This window comes from Staurois parvus, unplaced genomic scaffold, assembly GCF_062004578.1.
Source record: "Staurois parvus isolate SC_StPar_1 unplaced genomic scaffold, SC_StPar_1.0 ptg001621l, whole genome shotgun sequence".
Lineage (NCBI taxonomy): Eukaryota > Metazoa > Chordata > Amphibia > Anura > Ranidae > Staurois > Staurois parvus.
The window spans coordinates 179,855-197,820 of record NW_028319417.1 but is presented as its reverse complement, the minus strand read 5'-3'; the positions used below and the strand labels follow the sequence as shown (position 1 = coordinate 197,820).

Here is a 17,966-nt window from a genome sequence, read left to right as displayed (position 1 = left end):
CCACCAGAGACAAGGCTTGGGGCCTGCTGCGACCACTGCCGGTGCCCGACAGACCTTGAGTGGAGTATGATCGCAATGGACATTGTGGTGGAATTACTGCCATCACAAAACCATACTGCGATCTTTGTAGTGGTAGATCGGTTGTCCAAGATGGCTCACTTCCTTCCATTGAGAGGTACACTATCAGCTTCAGAAACGGCACAGGTATTTATCAGAGAGATCGTAAGGCTACATGGAGTGCCAAAAAACATTGTATCTGATCGGGGTGTTCAGTTCACTTCAAGGTTTTGGAGGGCTTTGTGCGAAGGGTTGGAAATTGAACTTTCATTCTCCTCAGCATACCAGCCGCAAACAAATGGTCAAACTGAGCGAACCAACCAAACACTAGAACAGTACCTTAGGTGCTATACATCGTTCCTCCAGGACAACTGGCTGGCACTTTTACCCCTAGCTGAATTTGCATACAATAATGCTTGCCACTCTGCCACTAAGCAATCCCTGTTCTTCGCCAACTATGGCTTCCATCCCTCATCTTACCTGATTTGATCCCGGTAAAACCAGTCCCAGCAGCTCAAGAGACCCTGAATTTCTTTACAACCAATAACAAGTTATTACAAGAAACCATGGCAAAAGCCCAGGAGGACAGTAAAAGGATATTTGATAGAAAGAGAAGGGGGAATTGGTTATACATCCAGGGGACCAGGTGTGGCTGGCCACTACCAATCTGAAACTGGCGTGCCCATCGAGAAAGTTGGCACCCAAATTTGTGGGTCCTTTCCGGATAGAGCGTAAGGTTAATGAGGTAGCATATAAGCTGGCACTCCCCGAGTCCTTCAAAATCTATCCTGTGTTTCATGTGTCCCTACTGAAACCCGCTGTAGCAGATCCCTTTACAGATCGTAGATCTAGACCCCCAGAGGCTATAGACATCGATGGGGAAGAGGAATTAGGCTATTACTGACTGCAGGAGGAGGGGGGGGGGGCAAACACAGTATCTCATCAAGTGGAAAGGCTATGGGCCAGAGGAAAACTCTTGAGAACCTGCTCGAAATGTTCATGCCCCTCAGTTAATTCGGGAGTTCCTTCACAACCAGCCTCAAAGGAGAAACCGATTGGGCATCCGGAGGCTGCCCGTAAGGGGGGGCAATGTCAGGGAAAGGGAAGATCGCTGCGGCGATCGAAGCCGCACATGTGTAGAGTCCTGACAAAACGTACAGGCAGGTGGGCACTAGGACCCAGGCACGCCTGTCACCAATGACAGCGCCGGACAAGCACTAGGACCCAGGAGCGCCTGTCAGGAGTCGGGCGGGCTATTTAAACCCAGCTCTTGCAATGCTCAAGTGCTGTATGGTCTTTCCTGTGTTCCTGTGAGTTTACTCTGCTGCTGACCTTGCCTGATCCTGATCTGCTGACTTCTCCTGCTCTGACCCCTGGCTTGCCTGACCATTCTCCTGCCTGCTCCTGCACTTTTGATCTCCTGTTGCCAAACCCGGACCGTGACCCGTTTATTCTTCTGCCTGACGTTTGTACCGACCTGCCTCCGCTGTTTCCGACCTGGCCTGTCTGACCTCGCTTACTCTACCTCCTCACATCAGACTCTCACCTGCTACGTACCACCTACAGGTGCCTCTACCACAACTGGTTGCACCCAGGGGTCGCGTCCTGGTCTCGGCTTGCTCCAAATCCATCCCCACCATCAGGGGCTCTGGTGAACAAGCAGGTCGGAACTTAGATTCCGCACCCCCTGGGGAATTCTGGTCTGTGGAACGCTAGAGGCTACCACCGGCTGGTCCCTAACAATAAGGTTGCCGCATTTGCAGATGATTTATTGTTTTATGTAGGAAATCCTAGGATAACGCTCCCTAACTTAATGAGGGCTTTGAAAGAATATGGAGAGATGTCAAACTTAAAAATTAACCGTCTAAAACAGACATTAAATATAAACCTTCCAAATATAGAAAAAAGAGGGATACAAGGGGAATTTCCCTTTGTGTGGAGAGAGAGAGAATTAAAGTATTTAGGGGTAAAACTCACTTTGCCTTATAAAAACTTGTATAAATCAAATTATATAGTAATGGTCATCCCCTGTACTGTGTCTGCAGTCTCTGGTCATCTCCTTTACTATGTCTGCAGTCTCTGACCATCCCCTGTACTGTGTCTGCAGTCTCTGACCATCCCCTGTACTATGTCTGCAGTCTCTGACCATCCCCTGTACTATGTCTGCAGTCTCTGGTCATCTCCTTTACTGTGTCTGCAGTCTCTGACCATCCCCTGTACTGTGTCTGCAGTCTCTGACCATCCCCTGTACTGTGTCTGCAGTCTCTGACCATCCCCTGTACTGTGTCTGCAGTCTCTGACCATCCCCTGTACTGTGTCTGCAGTCTCTGACCATCCCCTGTACTGTGTCTGCAGTCTCTGACCATCCCCTGTACTATGTCTGCAGTCTCTGACCATCCCCTGTACTGTGTCTGCAGTCTCTGACCATCCCCTGTACTGTGTCTGCAGTCTCTGGTCATCTCCTGTACTGTGTCTGCAGTCCCTGGTCATCTCCTGTACTGTGTCTGCAGTCTCTGGTCATCTCCTGTACTGTGTCTGCAGTCTCTGGTCATCTCCTGTACTATAATGGTGTGACCCTCCTGCGCTCCAAATGTGTGTTTAAACAAACTAAAATAATATATGAACCCCAAACAGCTGCTAACATTAAATCATATACCAGTGATCAAGTAAATATAAACCATATAAATGCTGCGCTACATTCAAACTAATTTAGGTGAATGTGGAATTCAATAACTCAAATCAAAATAATGACAATGATAATGAATATAAATGTGCTTAATGATAACAAAATGATGACAAAACACAAACTTAAATCTATACGCATGTGCATAAAAAATGCACATACATATATTACATCACACGTGCAAAAATGTGAAGTGAAATGATAACTAAATGATAAACGCAAACTCAAAGTCCAATAATGGAATATTGAAGGTGAAAAAAAAAACTGTAAACAGTGTTTCCAATAATACTGTAAAGTGACCACAGGTGCAACAAATCGTGCAGATATCTGAGTGTAGATAGAGCTTGTGAATCCAACCACCTTCTGGATTAGCCTCTCACCTCATCACTTCGACCCTTGCGGGTCAAAGAGCAGTAATGGATCCCTCTCACAGATCCTCCAGGCACCAAAGCACTCCAAGCCCACTTCTCAGGATATAATATTCCCACTCAGCTCTTCTCCAGGTATTGGCTGTCCTCGGCTTTGAGGTGACAGAACTGCGGAGTCCTCGGGGTGTGCCGGGTCACCGCCTTGCCCAGGAAGAGGCCATCTCCGGGGGAGATGAATATTGGACGATCCTAGCCGCCATCCCGTGATATCCGCTCACTGATACCAACGCACATCGGTCAGGAAGGGGTTAAGTGTTGGTGATTCGGGAGGACGAGTTCAGCAATCAGCCGAATTCTGGGGCCAGCTTCCGGGGTGCACCGCCCTGCACTGCACCGTCCTGGCTAACGACTATGGCACCGTCCAGACCCGGCTACAAGGAGAAACATAATACGTGATATTGTGACGTAACGCGTCGGCGTAGCGCGGTGACGTATTTGCGGCGTGGCGGCCATCTTGGTACACCTGTGGATTCAGCTGTACACCCAACAAACATAGATATATCCTCATTTGAGAGCATGAGGGTCTAATGTGGACTGGCTGCTACGTAAGTGCATTTTTTACCAAAGATTTTATGTTCCTATGGTATAATAAACATACTACACTATGGGAGGATTCCTCTGTTTTGTTCTGAGAAATTGATATTTCACCTATACCTGGAGAAGAGCTGAGTGGGAATATTATATCCTGAGAAGTGGGCTTGGAGTGCTTTGGTGCCTGGAGGATCTGTGAGAGGGATCCATTACTGCTCTTTGACCCGCAAGGGTCGAAGTGATGAGGTGAGAGGCTAATCCAGAAGGTGGTTGGATTCACAAGCTCTATCTACACTCAGATATCTGCACGATTTGTTGCACCTGTGGTCACTTTACAGTATTATTGGAAACACTGTTTACAGTTTTTTTTTTTTTCACCTTCAATATTCCATTATTGGACTTTGAGTTTGCGTTTATCATTTAGTTATCATTTCACTTCACATTTTTGCACGTGTGATGTAATATATGTATGTGCATTTTTTATGCACATGCGTATAGATTTAAGTTTGTGTTTTGTCATCATTTTGTAATCATTAAGCACATTTATATTCATTATCATTGTCATTATTTTGATTTGAGTTATTGAATTCCACATTCACCTAAATTAGTTTGAATGTAGCGCAGCATTTATATGGTTTATATCTCCTGTACTATGTCTGCAGTCTCTGGTCATCTCCTGTACTGTGTCTGCAGTCTCTGGTCATCCCCTGTACTGTGTCTGCAGTCTCTGGTCATCCCCTGTACTGTGTCTGCAGTCTCTGGTCATCCCCTGTACTGTGTCTGCAGTCTCTGGTCATCCCCTGTACTGTGTCTGCAGTCTCTGGTCATCCCCTGTACTGTGTCTGCAGTCTCTGACCATCCCCTGTACCGTGTCTGCAGTCTCTGACCATCCCCTGTACTGTGTCTGCAGTCTCTGACCATCCCCTGTACTGTGTCTGCAGTCTCTGACCATCCCCTGTACTATGTCTGCAGTCTCTGACCATCCCCTGTACTGTGTCTGCAGTCTCTGGACCATCCCCTGTACTGTGTCTGCAGTCTCTGGTCATCCCCTGTACTGTGTCTGCAGTCTCTGGTCATCCCCTGTACTGTGTCTGCAGTCTCTGGTCATCCCCTGTACTGTGTCTGCAGTCTCTGGTCATCCCCTGTACTGTGTCGGCAGCCTCTGACCATCTCCTGTACTGTGTCCGCAGTCTCTGACCATCTCCTGTACTGTGTCGGCAGTGTCTGGTCATCCCCTGTACTGTGTCCGCAGTCTCTGATCATCTCCTGTACTATATCTGCAGTCTCTGGTCATCCCCTGTACTGTGTCCACAGTCTCTGATCATCTCCTGTACTATGTCTGCTGTCTCTGGTCATCTCCTGTACTATGTCTGCAGTTTCTGGTCATCTCTCCTGTACTGTGTCTGCAGTCTCTGGTCATCCCCTGTACTGTGTCTGCAGTCTCTGACCATCTCCTGTACTATGTCCGCAGTCTCTGGTCATCCCCTGTACTGTGTCGGCAGTGTCTGGTCATCCCCTGTACTGTGTCCGCAGTCTCTGGTCATCTCCTGTACTATGTCTGCAGTCTCTGGTCATCTCCTGTACTATGTCTGCAGTCTCTGGTCATCTCCTGTACTGTGTCCGCAGTCTCTGACCATCTCCTGTACTATGTCTGCAGTGTCTGGTCATCCCCTGTACTGTGTCCGCAGTCTCTGGTCATCTCCTGTACTATGTCTGCAGTCTCTGGTCATCTCCTGTACTGTGTCTGCAGTCTCTGGTCATCTCCTGTACTGTGTCTGCAGTCTCTGGTCATCTGTAGTATATTCACAGTCTCTGGTCATCTCCTGTACTATGTCTGCAGTCCATTGGTTCAGAATATTTTGTTTCTTGTTTTCCTCCTATAAAACCTAGGTGCATCTTATGGTCAGGTGCATCTTATGGAGCGAAAAATATGGTAATTGTTTAGGAATTTGAAGTAACAATTCACATGTTAACCTGCAAAGGAAACATTTTACCGCAAATGACTGCAGGCAGCAGCATATAGTTACACAAAGTAACACTTCCACTAGAAGCTGAGAACTGTTTGTTTTTTCATTGCGGAGAAGGTGAGTCATCGCTTAGTCATAACATAGTCTCCACCCCTTCTTCCCATTCTGAAGTTTGCAGCTACACTGAAGCCGTCATTCGCCGAGTGCTCCCTCTCGCTCCACATCCTCACTTCCCAGCTCTGATCTTCCCGGACTGTATTATGATGAGAAGATCCATCTTCTTGTTCTGCCTCTCCTGGGTGCTCCGTACAGTCTCTTGCCTACCTACAGGACACAGGACAGGTAAGTGTCCGAATTATAATATATACAGATCTCATATACAGTATGTTAGATGCTAGGTTCAGGATCCTATTGCTGACCACTGACTATGCTGATTGTATGAACTTGATGTAGTATATTGTGTGTAATATATATATATATAGATTGAAGATATTGAAACACATACTGTTCATTCTGGGACAGATCAGTGACAAGACCACTTTACACATCAAAAGAACTCTTTGCTATGTTAAATTTTATGCAGGTCACCTTGGTATTTGGGGAATACCCTGTTTATCTAATTAGACATTCCAAAGGCTACATTGTTTCCATGTTTAAGGATGATAAAGAATGTGATTTGACCATGCAAGAAGTATTTATTGATGGTAATTAGACTCCTATTATATGGTGAAAGGATGACTTGATTACCTTGTAAACACTATAGTGACCCTAATTGTTATCTATAGTAATGACAAGTGAAATCTTTTAAGATCAAAAGTGTTTTGTCAGCCAGTCAGAAACCCTTCCAGTACACTAAATTTCAAGGGCAGTTATTTTGGCTGGGAGAGATTTTTCCTGTCATTAATATGGGAGCACAGGTATAGATCATGACTCACATTATTGCACGCATGGAAGCTACCTAGGTGCGTATTATAGATCGGACATGTGCTGGACGTTGTGGGATCTCCATGCTTGATATGAAGTATCTTAAATGTGACTCTGAGGGTTGTTGTTCATTGTAACATTTACAAGTATTCAGCTGGATTTCTGTCATCTGTAACAAATATCCTTATCCGCATAAATGCATCTGTCTGGAAAAGAACTGTAAGGGTTCCATGGACACTGCAGCTGATAAACTGACATTCACAGATTTACAGGCAGTTGAGTTTACAGTCGTTTTTATGAACGCAGAAAACTTGTGTTTAGGAGTATATTTTATCAGCGTTTCAAAAGCAATACACTTGCAAATGCAGCTAATCGCGTTTATAAGCAGTTTCAATTTTTTTTTTAACTCTTCCTGTTCCAGATGCTTTCATCATGAGTACCATTTCTGAGTACCATTTCAAGGTACTCAGATGGACAAAACACTGAACACAGGATGTTCCTACCAAGCTTGTTCCTACAGGAACACAGGATGTTCCTACCAAGATATGTTAATGACCATTCACACCTCAGACCTCTCCCACCCTTGGAAACAAAAGATATGTTAATGACCAATTCACACCTCAGACCTCTCCCACCCTTGGAAACAAAAGATATGTTAATGACCATTCACACCTCAGATCTCTCCCACCCTTGGAAACAAAAGATATGTTAATGACCATTCACACCTCAGACCTCTCCCACCCTTGGAAACAAAAGATATGTTAATGACCAATTCACACCTCAGACCTCTTCCACCCTTGGAAACAAAAGATATGTTAATGACCATTCACACCTCAGACCTCTCCCACCCTTGGAAACAAAAGATATGTTAATGACCAATTCACACCTCAGACCTCTTCCACCCTTGGAAACAAAAGATATGTTAATGACCATTCACACCTCAGACCTCTCCCACCCTTGGAAACAAAAGATATGTTAATGGACATTCACACTTCAGACCTCTCCCACCCTTGGAAACAAAAGATATGTTAATGACCATTCACACCTCAAATTCCTCATGAAGACCCCCTGCCAGGTGGCCTTAATGACTCCCTCCACCAGACACCTTTCCCACCCTTGGAAACAAAAGAAATGTTAATGAGCAACTCACTCCTCACCTAATCTCAACACATACTGCTGTCTCTGCTTCTACTCTCTGTATTTCTTTGAAACTGTTTGAAATAGTTAATAATTTACCACTTTTCAGTACATTCTGGGCATTTGGAAGGTTCTGCTGTGATTATCTTTAAAAAACCATTCTAAACGCAAACGCGCATAAACACCTTATACAAACGAGGCTAAACAGATGTTTTTTTAACCTGCGTTTTCCAGCAGTCAGTTTCCATCGTTCAGAAGTGTCCCGTATACATGGAGCCTTTAGTTGCTGCGGGAAAAGTACACATAAATATACACTGGTCATACGTCCTCCATAATTGATATAGGTCAACAGATTTGTCTTATGAACTGTTTCTGTGTGAACCTCATAAATTTAGAAGACAACACTTGACACCATCCTTAAACAAGCATGTGGATTGGATGTCCTGCAAGACGCATTAGAAACTACTTCTGCACTCTCGGAGTTATGTCAAATAATCTTTCATCCAGTAAGGGACAAGCAGTGGAGAGATCTTAAGTATGAGGGGCATTCAAGATAAACCGGGACTTTTGACTTTACTTAACCACTTCCAGTCCGGACACTTTTACCCCCTTCCTGCCCAGGCCAATTTTCAGCTTTCAGCGCTATCACACTTTGAATGACAATTGCACGGTCATGCAACACTGTACCCAGATTAATTTTTTAGCATTTTATGAGACAGATAAAACTTTATTTTGGTGGTATTTATTCACCACTGGGATTTTAATTTTTTTTGCTATATAAATGAAAACGTTTTGAAAAAAAAAGTGTTTTTCTTATACATTTTTGCAAATAAATCACCTTTCTTCATAAATCTTGGCCAAAATGTATTCAGCTATATTTTTAGTAAAACAAAATTAACCCAAAATATTGTATAACCAAAAATTATAATTATTAAAAAAAATTTTTTACATTTTTATTTTGTTTTTATATTATTATTTATGTTTTTTTAAAAACACTGTCACCCTAGCAGTACAGTGTCACCCGCTGGCTTGTATGCAAGTTTTTGGTTACTGAAGAAACCTCAAGGCACACTGGTTGAGAAAGGCTGCACTATATTGACAAAAGTATTGGTCGGCCGGCCTTTCCACACACATGACATTTAATGGCCCCCCAGTCTTAGTCCGTAGGGTTCAATATTGAGTTGGCCCCGCCCTTCCCACACACATGACATTTAATGGCCCCCCAGTCTTAGTCCGTAGGGTTCAATATTGAGTTGGCCCCGCCCTTTCCACACACATGACCTATAATGGCCCCCCAGTCTCAGTCCCTAGGGTTCAATATTGGGTTGGCCCCCCCCTTTGCAGCTATAACAGCTTCAACTCTTCTGGGAAGGCCGTCCACAAGGTTTAGGGCCCTAGATATTTTTTTTTCTGGGGGGGGGGGGTTTCAGCCTTGGGCACCTAAGGTACATTAATCGAACAGCACGCCTGTCATGATGTGACAAATTGTGGGTGCGACAACTTGCTCTTAAACTTGATCCTATAACATATGACAGTCCTTGTACTCAAAAAAGATGCTTTAACCACTCGCCCTCCAGAGGATTCCCCCCCCCTTCCTGAAAAGGCCATTTTCTGCGATACAGCGCTGCGTTATTTTAACTGACAATTGCGCGGTCATGCAACTCTGCACCCAAATAAATAAATGTCCTTTTTTCCCCACAAATATAGCTTTCTTTCGGTGGTATTTGATTTCCTGTGTGGTTTTTTTATTTTTTGCACTTTAAACAAAAAAAAGACCAACAATTTTGAGAAAAAAAAACTATTTTTGACTTTTTGCCATTAAACATATCCAGTACAAAAATTTTAAATATCAAATTTTGTTATGAATTTTTAAAAATCCCAATACGTGTAAATTAATTGGTTTACGTGAAAGTTATAGCGTCTACAAATGGTGGTACAGATACTGGGATTTTATATTTTTCTTACTAGTAATGGTGGCGATCAGCGACTTATAGCGGGACTGCGATGGGCATTCTGACACTGGGGGGGAACTGACTTGGTGTCATTGATATCCCCAGTGACACCAATATAGTGATCAGTGCTAATAAAAAGCACTGACACTGTACGTATGGCACTGGGCAGGAAGGGGTTAACATCTGGGGTGATCAAAGGGTTAACTGTGTGCCTGTGTTTGTGCTTCACTGTAAGCACCCTGCTTTGTATGGCTCTGTTATGCAGAGCCATACAAAGCAGTGTGCTGGAGCTGACAGGGGAGAGATCTGTATTGTTTACTTACAGTTCTCTCCCTCTGTCGGCAATAGTCGGCATTCACCGGGTGCAGGCAAGTAATCACGAGACCTGGTGATTGACAGCTGAGACTGTGAATGGTGGTGCACGCCCCCTACCCGGGAAATGTAAACTCTACCATTACATATGCTTTTCTGCACCCACTCTACTATGTAGAAGAACTTCATTACCAATGACTGCTGAGCAAACAGCATCTGTTGTACAATATAGCATAGATAATGCAGGGGTCGGGAGTATGTCATGTACAATATAGCATAGATAATGCAGGGGTCGGGAGTATGTCATGTACAATATAGCATAGATAATGCAGGGGTCGGGAGTATGTCATGTACAATATAGCATAGATAATGCAGGGGTCGGGAGCACATCATGTACAATATAGAATAGATAATGCAGGGGTCGGGAGTATGTCATGTACAATATAGCATAGATAATGCAGGGGTCGGGAGCACATCATGTACAATATAGAATAGATAATGCAGGGGTCGGGAGAATGTCATGTACAATATAGAATAGATAATGCAGGGGTCGGGAGTATGTCATGTACAATATAGAATAGATAATGCAGGGGTCGGGAGTATGTCATGTACAATATAGCATAGATAATGCAGGGGTCGGGAGCACATCATGTACAATATAGAATAGATAATGCAGGGGTCGGGAGTATGTCATGTACAATATAGAATAGATAATGCAGGGGTCGGGAGAATGTCATGTACAATATAGAATAGATAATGCAGGGGTCGGGAGAATGTCATGTACAATATAGCATAGATAATGCAGGGGTCGGGAGTATGTCATGTGCAATATAGCACAGGTAATGCAGGGGTCAGGAGTATGTCGTACAATATAACTTAGATAATGCAGGGGCCGGGAGAATGTCATGTACAATATAGCATAGATAATGCAGGGGTCGGGAGAATGTCATGTACAATATAGCATAGATAATGCAGGGGTCGGGAGTATGTCATGTACAATATAGAATAGATAATGCAGGGGTCGGGAGTATGTCATGTGCAATATAGCATAGGTAATGCAGGGGTCGGGAGAATGTCATGTACAATATAGCATAGATAATGCAGGGGTCGGGAGTATGTCATGTGCAATATAGCACAGGTAATGCAGGGGTCGGGAGTATGGCATGTGCAATATAGCACAGGTAATGCAGGGGTCGGGAGTATGGCATGTGCAATATAGCACAGATGATGCAGGGGTTGGGAGTATGTCATGTACAATATAGCACAGATGATGCAGGGGTCGGGAGTATGGCATGTGCAATATAGCATAGGTAATGCAGGGGTCGGGAGTATGGCATGTACAATATAGCATAGATAATGCAGGGGTCGGGAGTATGTCATGTACAATATAGCACAGATAATGCAGGGGTCGGGAGTATGGCATGTACAATATAGCATAGATAATGCAGGGGTCGAGAGTATGGCATGTGCAATATAGCATAGATAATGCAGGGGTCGGGAGTATGGCATGTGCAATATAGCATAGGTAATGCAGGGGTCGGGAGTATGTCATATACTGCCTAACATACGTAATCACCTTTAGGCAGAACTCTGCTGGTAGCAGCAAATCCCTGTGACAGGAAACAAATATGAAACAAATAAGGGCCAGCGAAGGCCTCTCATCATCACACTGTTTCACAATAAGCTTTCTCTTTTATCAACACATACAAAGTTGGGAGGAAGGAATATAGTGATGTTATCCACTCGCCTCTCTCAATTAAAGGAAGTCTTTGTTGATAAAAAAAACACAAGGCTTCCTGTGAATGGATTACACAGTGCTCCCAGCAGGAACATCTGTTAGAGAAGCAAATAGTAAACATGGAGTTAGGCTTCAATGTCTGATTTCTAAAAAGGTCAGTCTGTCAGGCTCTTTACATAGGAGCTGAGCCCCAAATTTACTGCCCCCTGGCCACCCATCTAAAGTCTAAAATACGGCTGAAGGAGGCTGTTCACATGCCTCCTTCAGCCACAGAAAATTGGACGTGGCACATCAAGATGACTATCAAACTCAATTCCATTCAAGTCAATAGTGCTGTGCCACAACCATGAACCAAGCCCCATTACAAAAGAATTAGTTGTCAGTAAGGAAGACACCCATCAGCAAAGACCTCCCCTTCCTTCCTTTATAAAGTAAATGCTGTAAACCACTTGAGTAATAGTAGCAAATCAATACTGAGCTTTGCTCCTTCACACCGTAGATCATCCCAATTCCTGCACCTTTACAACCCAGATCATCCCAATTCCTGCTCCTTCACAGCCCAGATCATCCCAATTCCTGCTCCTTCACACCTCAGATCACCCCAATTCCTGCACCATCACAGCCCTGGTCACTCCAATTCCTGCTCCTTCACAGCCCCGATCAATCCAACTACTGCTCCTTCACACCTCAGATCACCCCAGTTCTTCCTCCTTCACACCTCAAGTCAGAGTCAATTTCTGCACCTTGGAACAAACCCCAATTCCTGCACCTTCAGACCTTGGATCAACCCCAATTCTCGCACCTTCAGACCTTGGGTAAATCCCAATTTCTGCACGTTCAGACCTCAGATCACCCCAATTCCTGCAGTTTCAGACCTCAGATCACCCCAATTACTGCACCTTCAGACCTCAGATCACCCCAATTCCTGCTCCTTCAGACCTCAGATCACCTCAATTCCTGCTCCTTCAGACCCCAGATCACCCCAATTCCTGCTCCTTCAGACCCCAGATCACCCCAATTCCTGCACCTTCAGACCCCAGATCACCCCAATTCCTGCACCTTCAGACCCCAGATCACCCCAATTCCTGCACCTTCAGACCTCAGATCACCCCAATTCCTGCACCTTCAGACCTCGGATCACCCCAATTCCTTCACCGTCAGACCTCAAATCAACCTCAATTCCTGTACCTTCAGGCCTCAGATCACCCTAACACCTGCACCTTCAGGCCTCGGATCAACCCCAATTCCTGCACCTTCACACCTCAAATAAACCCCAATTCCTGCACCTTCATACCATGGATCACCGCTCAATTCATCCACCTTCAGACTTCAGATCACCCCAATTCCTGCACCTTCAGACCTTGGATCAACCCCAATTCCTGCACCTTCACACCACGGATCACCGCTCAATTCATCCACCTTCAGACTTCAGATCACCTCAATTCCTGCACCTTCAGACCTTGGATCAACCCCAATTCCTGCACCTTCACACCATGGATCACCCCTCAGTTCCTCCACCTTCAGACCTTGGATCACCCCTCAGTTCCTCCACCTTCAGACCTCGGATCAACCCCAATTCCTGCACCTTCACACCTCAAATCAGAGTCAATTTTTTCACCTTGAGATCTCAAATAAGCCCAATTCAGATATAAAGGAGTACTCACAAAGCCAGTGTGAGTAATGCTTTATAGCTAGTTCTGTGAGAACTGCAAAGCCAGTTATAAAGGGTTATTCAGAAAGCCAGCTATTAAGCAAAACTCCTTCATAACTGGCCTTGTGAGTACTGCTTAGTAACTGGCCTTGTGAGTACTGCTTAGTAACTGGCCTTGTGAGTACTGCTTAGTAACTGGCCTTGTGAGTACTGCTTAGTAACTGGCTTTGTGTGTAGTGCTTAGTAACTGGCCTTGTGAGTACTGCTTAGTAACTGGCCTTGTGAGTACTGCATAGTAACTGGCTTTGTGAGTACTGCATAGTAACTGGCTTTGTGAGTACTGCATAGTAACTGGCTTTGTGAGTACTGCATAGTAACTGGCTTTGTGAGTACTGCTTTGTAACTGGCTATGTGAGTACTGCTTAGTAACTGGCTATGTGAGTACTGCTTAGTAACTGGCTTTGTGTGTACTGCTTTGTAACTGGCTTTGTGTGTACCGCTTAGTAACTGGCTTTGTGTGTACCGCTTAGTAACTGGCTTTGTGTGTACCGCTTAGTAACTGGCTTTGTGTGTACCGCTTAGTAACTGGCTTTGTGTGTACCGCTTAGTAACTGGCTTTGTGTGTACCGCTTAGTAACTGGCTTTGTGTTTACCGCTTAGTAACTGGCTTTGTGAGTACTGCATAGTAACTGGCTTTGTGAGTACTGCTTAGTAACTGGCTTTGTGTGTACTGCATAGTAACTGGCTTTGTGAGTACTGCATAGTAACTGGCTTTGTGTGTACTGCTTAGTAACTGGCTTTGTGTGTACTGCTTAGTAACTGGCTTTGTGTGTACTGCTTAGTAACTGGCTTTGTGAGTACTGCATAGTAACTGGCTTTGTGTGTACTGCTTAGTAACTGGCTTTGTGTGTACTGCTTAGTAACTGGCCTTGCGAGTACTGCATAGTAACTGGCTTTGTGTGTACTGCATAGTAACTGGCTTTGTGAGTACTGCTTTGTAAGTTAGCCAGTTATTAGATGACAGTTATTCAGTAAAAGTGCTTTATAACTGGTTCTGTGAGGTTCCTTTAAAACTGACTTTATGAGTAATGTATAGAAAGTTAGCCAGTTATACAAAGACAGTTATTCAGCATTACTCACAAAGCCAGTTTTAAAGGAACCTCACAGAAGCAGTTATAAAGCACTTTTACTGAATAACTGTCTTTGCATAACTAGCTCACTTACTATGCATTACTCACAAAGCCAGCTATTAAACAAAACTCCTTTATATCTGGCTTTGTCAGTAATGCTTTATAACTGGCTGAGAGAAATGCTTTATATCTGGCTTTGTCAGTACTGCAAATCCAGTTATAAAGCATTACTCAAAGAGCCAGTTATAAAGGAGTATTTTTTTATAATTGGATTTTTGAGGACTGATTTTAGTAGTGCATACAAAGCCTGATAAACACGTCTTTACCAAATACATCCACAGCCACGTTTTCTGGGTTGAACTGTGACAGCGTCCCCTTCAGCTTGAGCCAGGCAAAAAGAGGGACAGGAGTGCCCACTGATTGGAAAAGCCTGGCCATGAGCTGGGTCTGCTGTAGTCACAGAAGGGACAATAAAATCAGCCAATATTAACCAGTTCCCGACCGAGCTATAACCAAAAGACTGCTACAGTGTGGTCAGCTAGTTCTGAGAGGGCGTCCAGTGTCCTGGTGATCAGTGTAGCCTCATCAGTGCAGCCAATAGTAATAGTACCCATCAGTGCACATCTGTGCTGGAAATCAATGTCCATCAGTTGAATCAGTGTCACCTAGCAGTGCCGCCCATTAGTACTGGCCATCAGTGCCGCCTAACAATGTCCATCAGTGCCGACTGACAATGTCCATCAGTGCTGCTTAACAGTGCCCATCAGTGCTGCCTAATAGTGTCCATCAGTGCCATCTATCAGCACCCATCAGTGCTGTCTAACAGTGCCTATCAGTGCTGACCATCAGTGCCACCCAACAGTACCCATCATTGCTGACCATCAGTGCCACCCAACAGTACCCATCAGTGCTGCCCATCAGTGCTACCCATCAGTGCTGCCTAACAGTGCCCATCAGTGCTACCCATCAGTGCTGCCTAACAGTGCCCATCAGTGCTACCCATCAGTACTGCCTAACAGTGCCCATCAGTGCTATCCATCAGTGACTCCTCATCAGTGCTATCCATCAGTGACTCCTCATCAGTGCTATCCATCAGTGACTCCTCATCAGTGCTATCCATCAGTGACTCCTCATCAGTGCTATCCATCAGTGACTCCTCATCAGTGCTATCCATCAGTGACTCCTCATCAGTGCTATCCATCAGTGACTCCTCATCAGTGCCCATCAGTGACTCCTCATCAGTGCCCATCAGTGAAGGAGAAAAATTACTTATTTACAAAACTTTATAACAGAAACTAGAAAAAAAAAAAATTATTTTCAAAATGTATGGTCTTTGTAGTTTGTATAGAAAAAAAAAAAAAAAAAAAGCAAAAAACAGTGATGATTAAATACCACCAAAAGAAAGCTCTATATATCTAAAACAAATGATACAAATGTAGTTTGGGTGCAGTGTTGCATGACCGCACAATTGTCATTCAAAGTATGAGACCGCTGAGAGCTGAAAATTGGTCTGGGCAGGAAGGGGGTAAAAGTGCCCGGTATGGAAGGGGTTAACAAAATTAGCACTCTCTGGTCCTGGGGCATCCGATCCAACCTCACCACTGCACAGATTAACCCCTTGATGCTGATCTCACGCAAATATGTGGCCTCTCGGCATCTGGGCTTTGACGCCGAGCGGCCGCATATTTGCATGCAATTAGAAAATACATATGTACTGAGAGCGTGCGCCCTGCGTGCTCCCAACACATGTCCGCGACTCCCGGAAAGGCCCAGATTTCCCTTTCGATTGGGACCTTTTCCGATCATGTGACCGGGGAATCACGGCGGTCACACGACCCTAAAACCTCACCCTGCCTCCCGGCTTCTGAAACTCTTAAAGGGCCGGGAGGTTCCGATGCCAAGGGGTTAAGAAGATTAGCTCAGCTGACACAACGTCGTCTGGCAGGAAAGAAAACAACAGTCCAGGATCTGCTTTTGTACATAGAAAGGAAGTGTCTTCCTTTCATTGACTCAAGCCAACTGGGCTTCCTGTAATCCCGATTTCTCTGTACAAGTTAATTTCCCCGAAATAAAACAACAAATCCAAGCCCATGGATCGGTCACTGTCTTAGAATGCAAGTCTGTGTGGGAAATACCTGTTTCCTGGCTGTGCAGAGAGAATTTTCGAGGAACCCACCACACAGCGGTCCTCACGAGGGTGGTGCTACATACAGTATGGTAGATTGGGGGTGTGCTATTAAACCGCCTTCCGCCCGCCATATAAGGAGATGATGGGAGCAAGGCGGTTCTCTCGTTCTGGAATGATGTCATATGATGTCCTTCCACTCTAACCGCGCGTGCGTGGCTCAGGGAGTGTGCAGCGCGGCGATTGGTGGTGCGCTGTGTCCCTCAGACACAGCAGATCACCGATCAACAGAAAGAGCAGAAGATATCGGCTCGGTCATGTGATCAGCTGTGTCCAATCACAGCTGATCGTGTGTAAATAAGGAAATGCTGGTTATATGTATTTCTCTCCTCACGAGTTGTCACGCTGACAGAGGAGAGGAGAGCCGGTAATCGGCATTACTCAGAGGGCACATGTACACTGATCATCAGGGCACTGATAATCAGTGTAGCCCCATCAGTGCCACCTGCCTGTGCCCATCAGTGCACATCAATGTCACATATTAGTGCCTACCAGTGCATATCAGTGCCCATCTGAGCTGCCTTTCAGTGCCACCTATCAATGCCAGTCAGTGCCGCCTATCAATGCCAATCAATGCTGCCTATCAGTGCCCGTCAGTGCTGCCTATTAGTGCCGCCTAACAGTGCCAGTCAGTGCCACCTATCAGTGCCATATATGAGTGATGCCTTTCAGTGACCATCAATGATGCCTGTTAATGCCCATCAGTGCCACCTACCAGTGCCGCCTATCAGTGCCCATCACTGCAGCCTCATTAGCGTACATCAGTGAGTCATCAATTAGTTATTTACAAATTTTTTTAACAGAAACTAAGAAAAAACTGCTTTTTTTTAAAATTTTCAGTTGTTTTTGGTTTATTTAGCAAAAATTAAAAAACCCCGAGGTGATTAACCACATGCCGCCCAGCCACTTTATAAATATGGCAGCAGGGCGGCACGGGCAGGCAAAACCACGTTTTATAACGTGTGTTTTGTAAACAGGTAGGGGGCGCACGCGAGGCGCGACGCCACCCTACCTGTCCCGCCGATCCCAGCCGCAGATGTCAGTCGCCGGGTCACAGCCGGTCCTTACCGGCTATCTCCCGGCGATCGGCGGCGATCAGTGACAGAGAGCACAGCTGCAGTAGCTCTGCTCTCTGTCAGTTCCCTGAGAGCTCCAGGACACGCTGATCGGGACAGAAGAGTTTCTCCCTCCCGATCAGCCTGTCCCCATCCAGCACACACCCCGCCCCCTAGTAAAACACTCCCCTCACACAGTTAACCCTTTCCCTGAAA

General features: G+C 45.1%; 1 protein-coding gene across 2 annotated transcripts in view; it reads left to right on the top strand.

Moving 5' to 3' along the window:
• Positions 1–5,875: 5,875 nt before the first annotated feature.
• Positions 5,876–17,966, top strand: part of LOC149435037 (uncharacterized) — a 72,143-nt gene continuing 60,052 nt past the window's right edge. For both annotated transcript variants that reach the window (XM_089663075.1, XM_089663073.1), the window contains exon 1: positions 5,876–6,008. In XM_089663075.1, the coding sequence (XP_089519201.1) occupies positions 5,927–6,008 (82 nt within the window). In that variant the 5' untranslated portion in view covers positions 5,876–5,926. The remainder of the gene's footprint in view (positions 6,009–17,966) is intronic.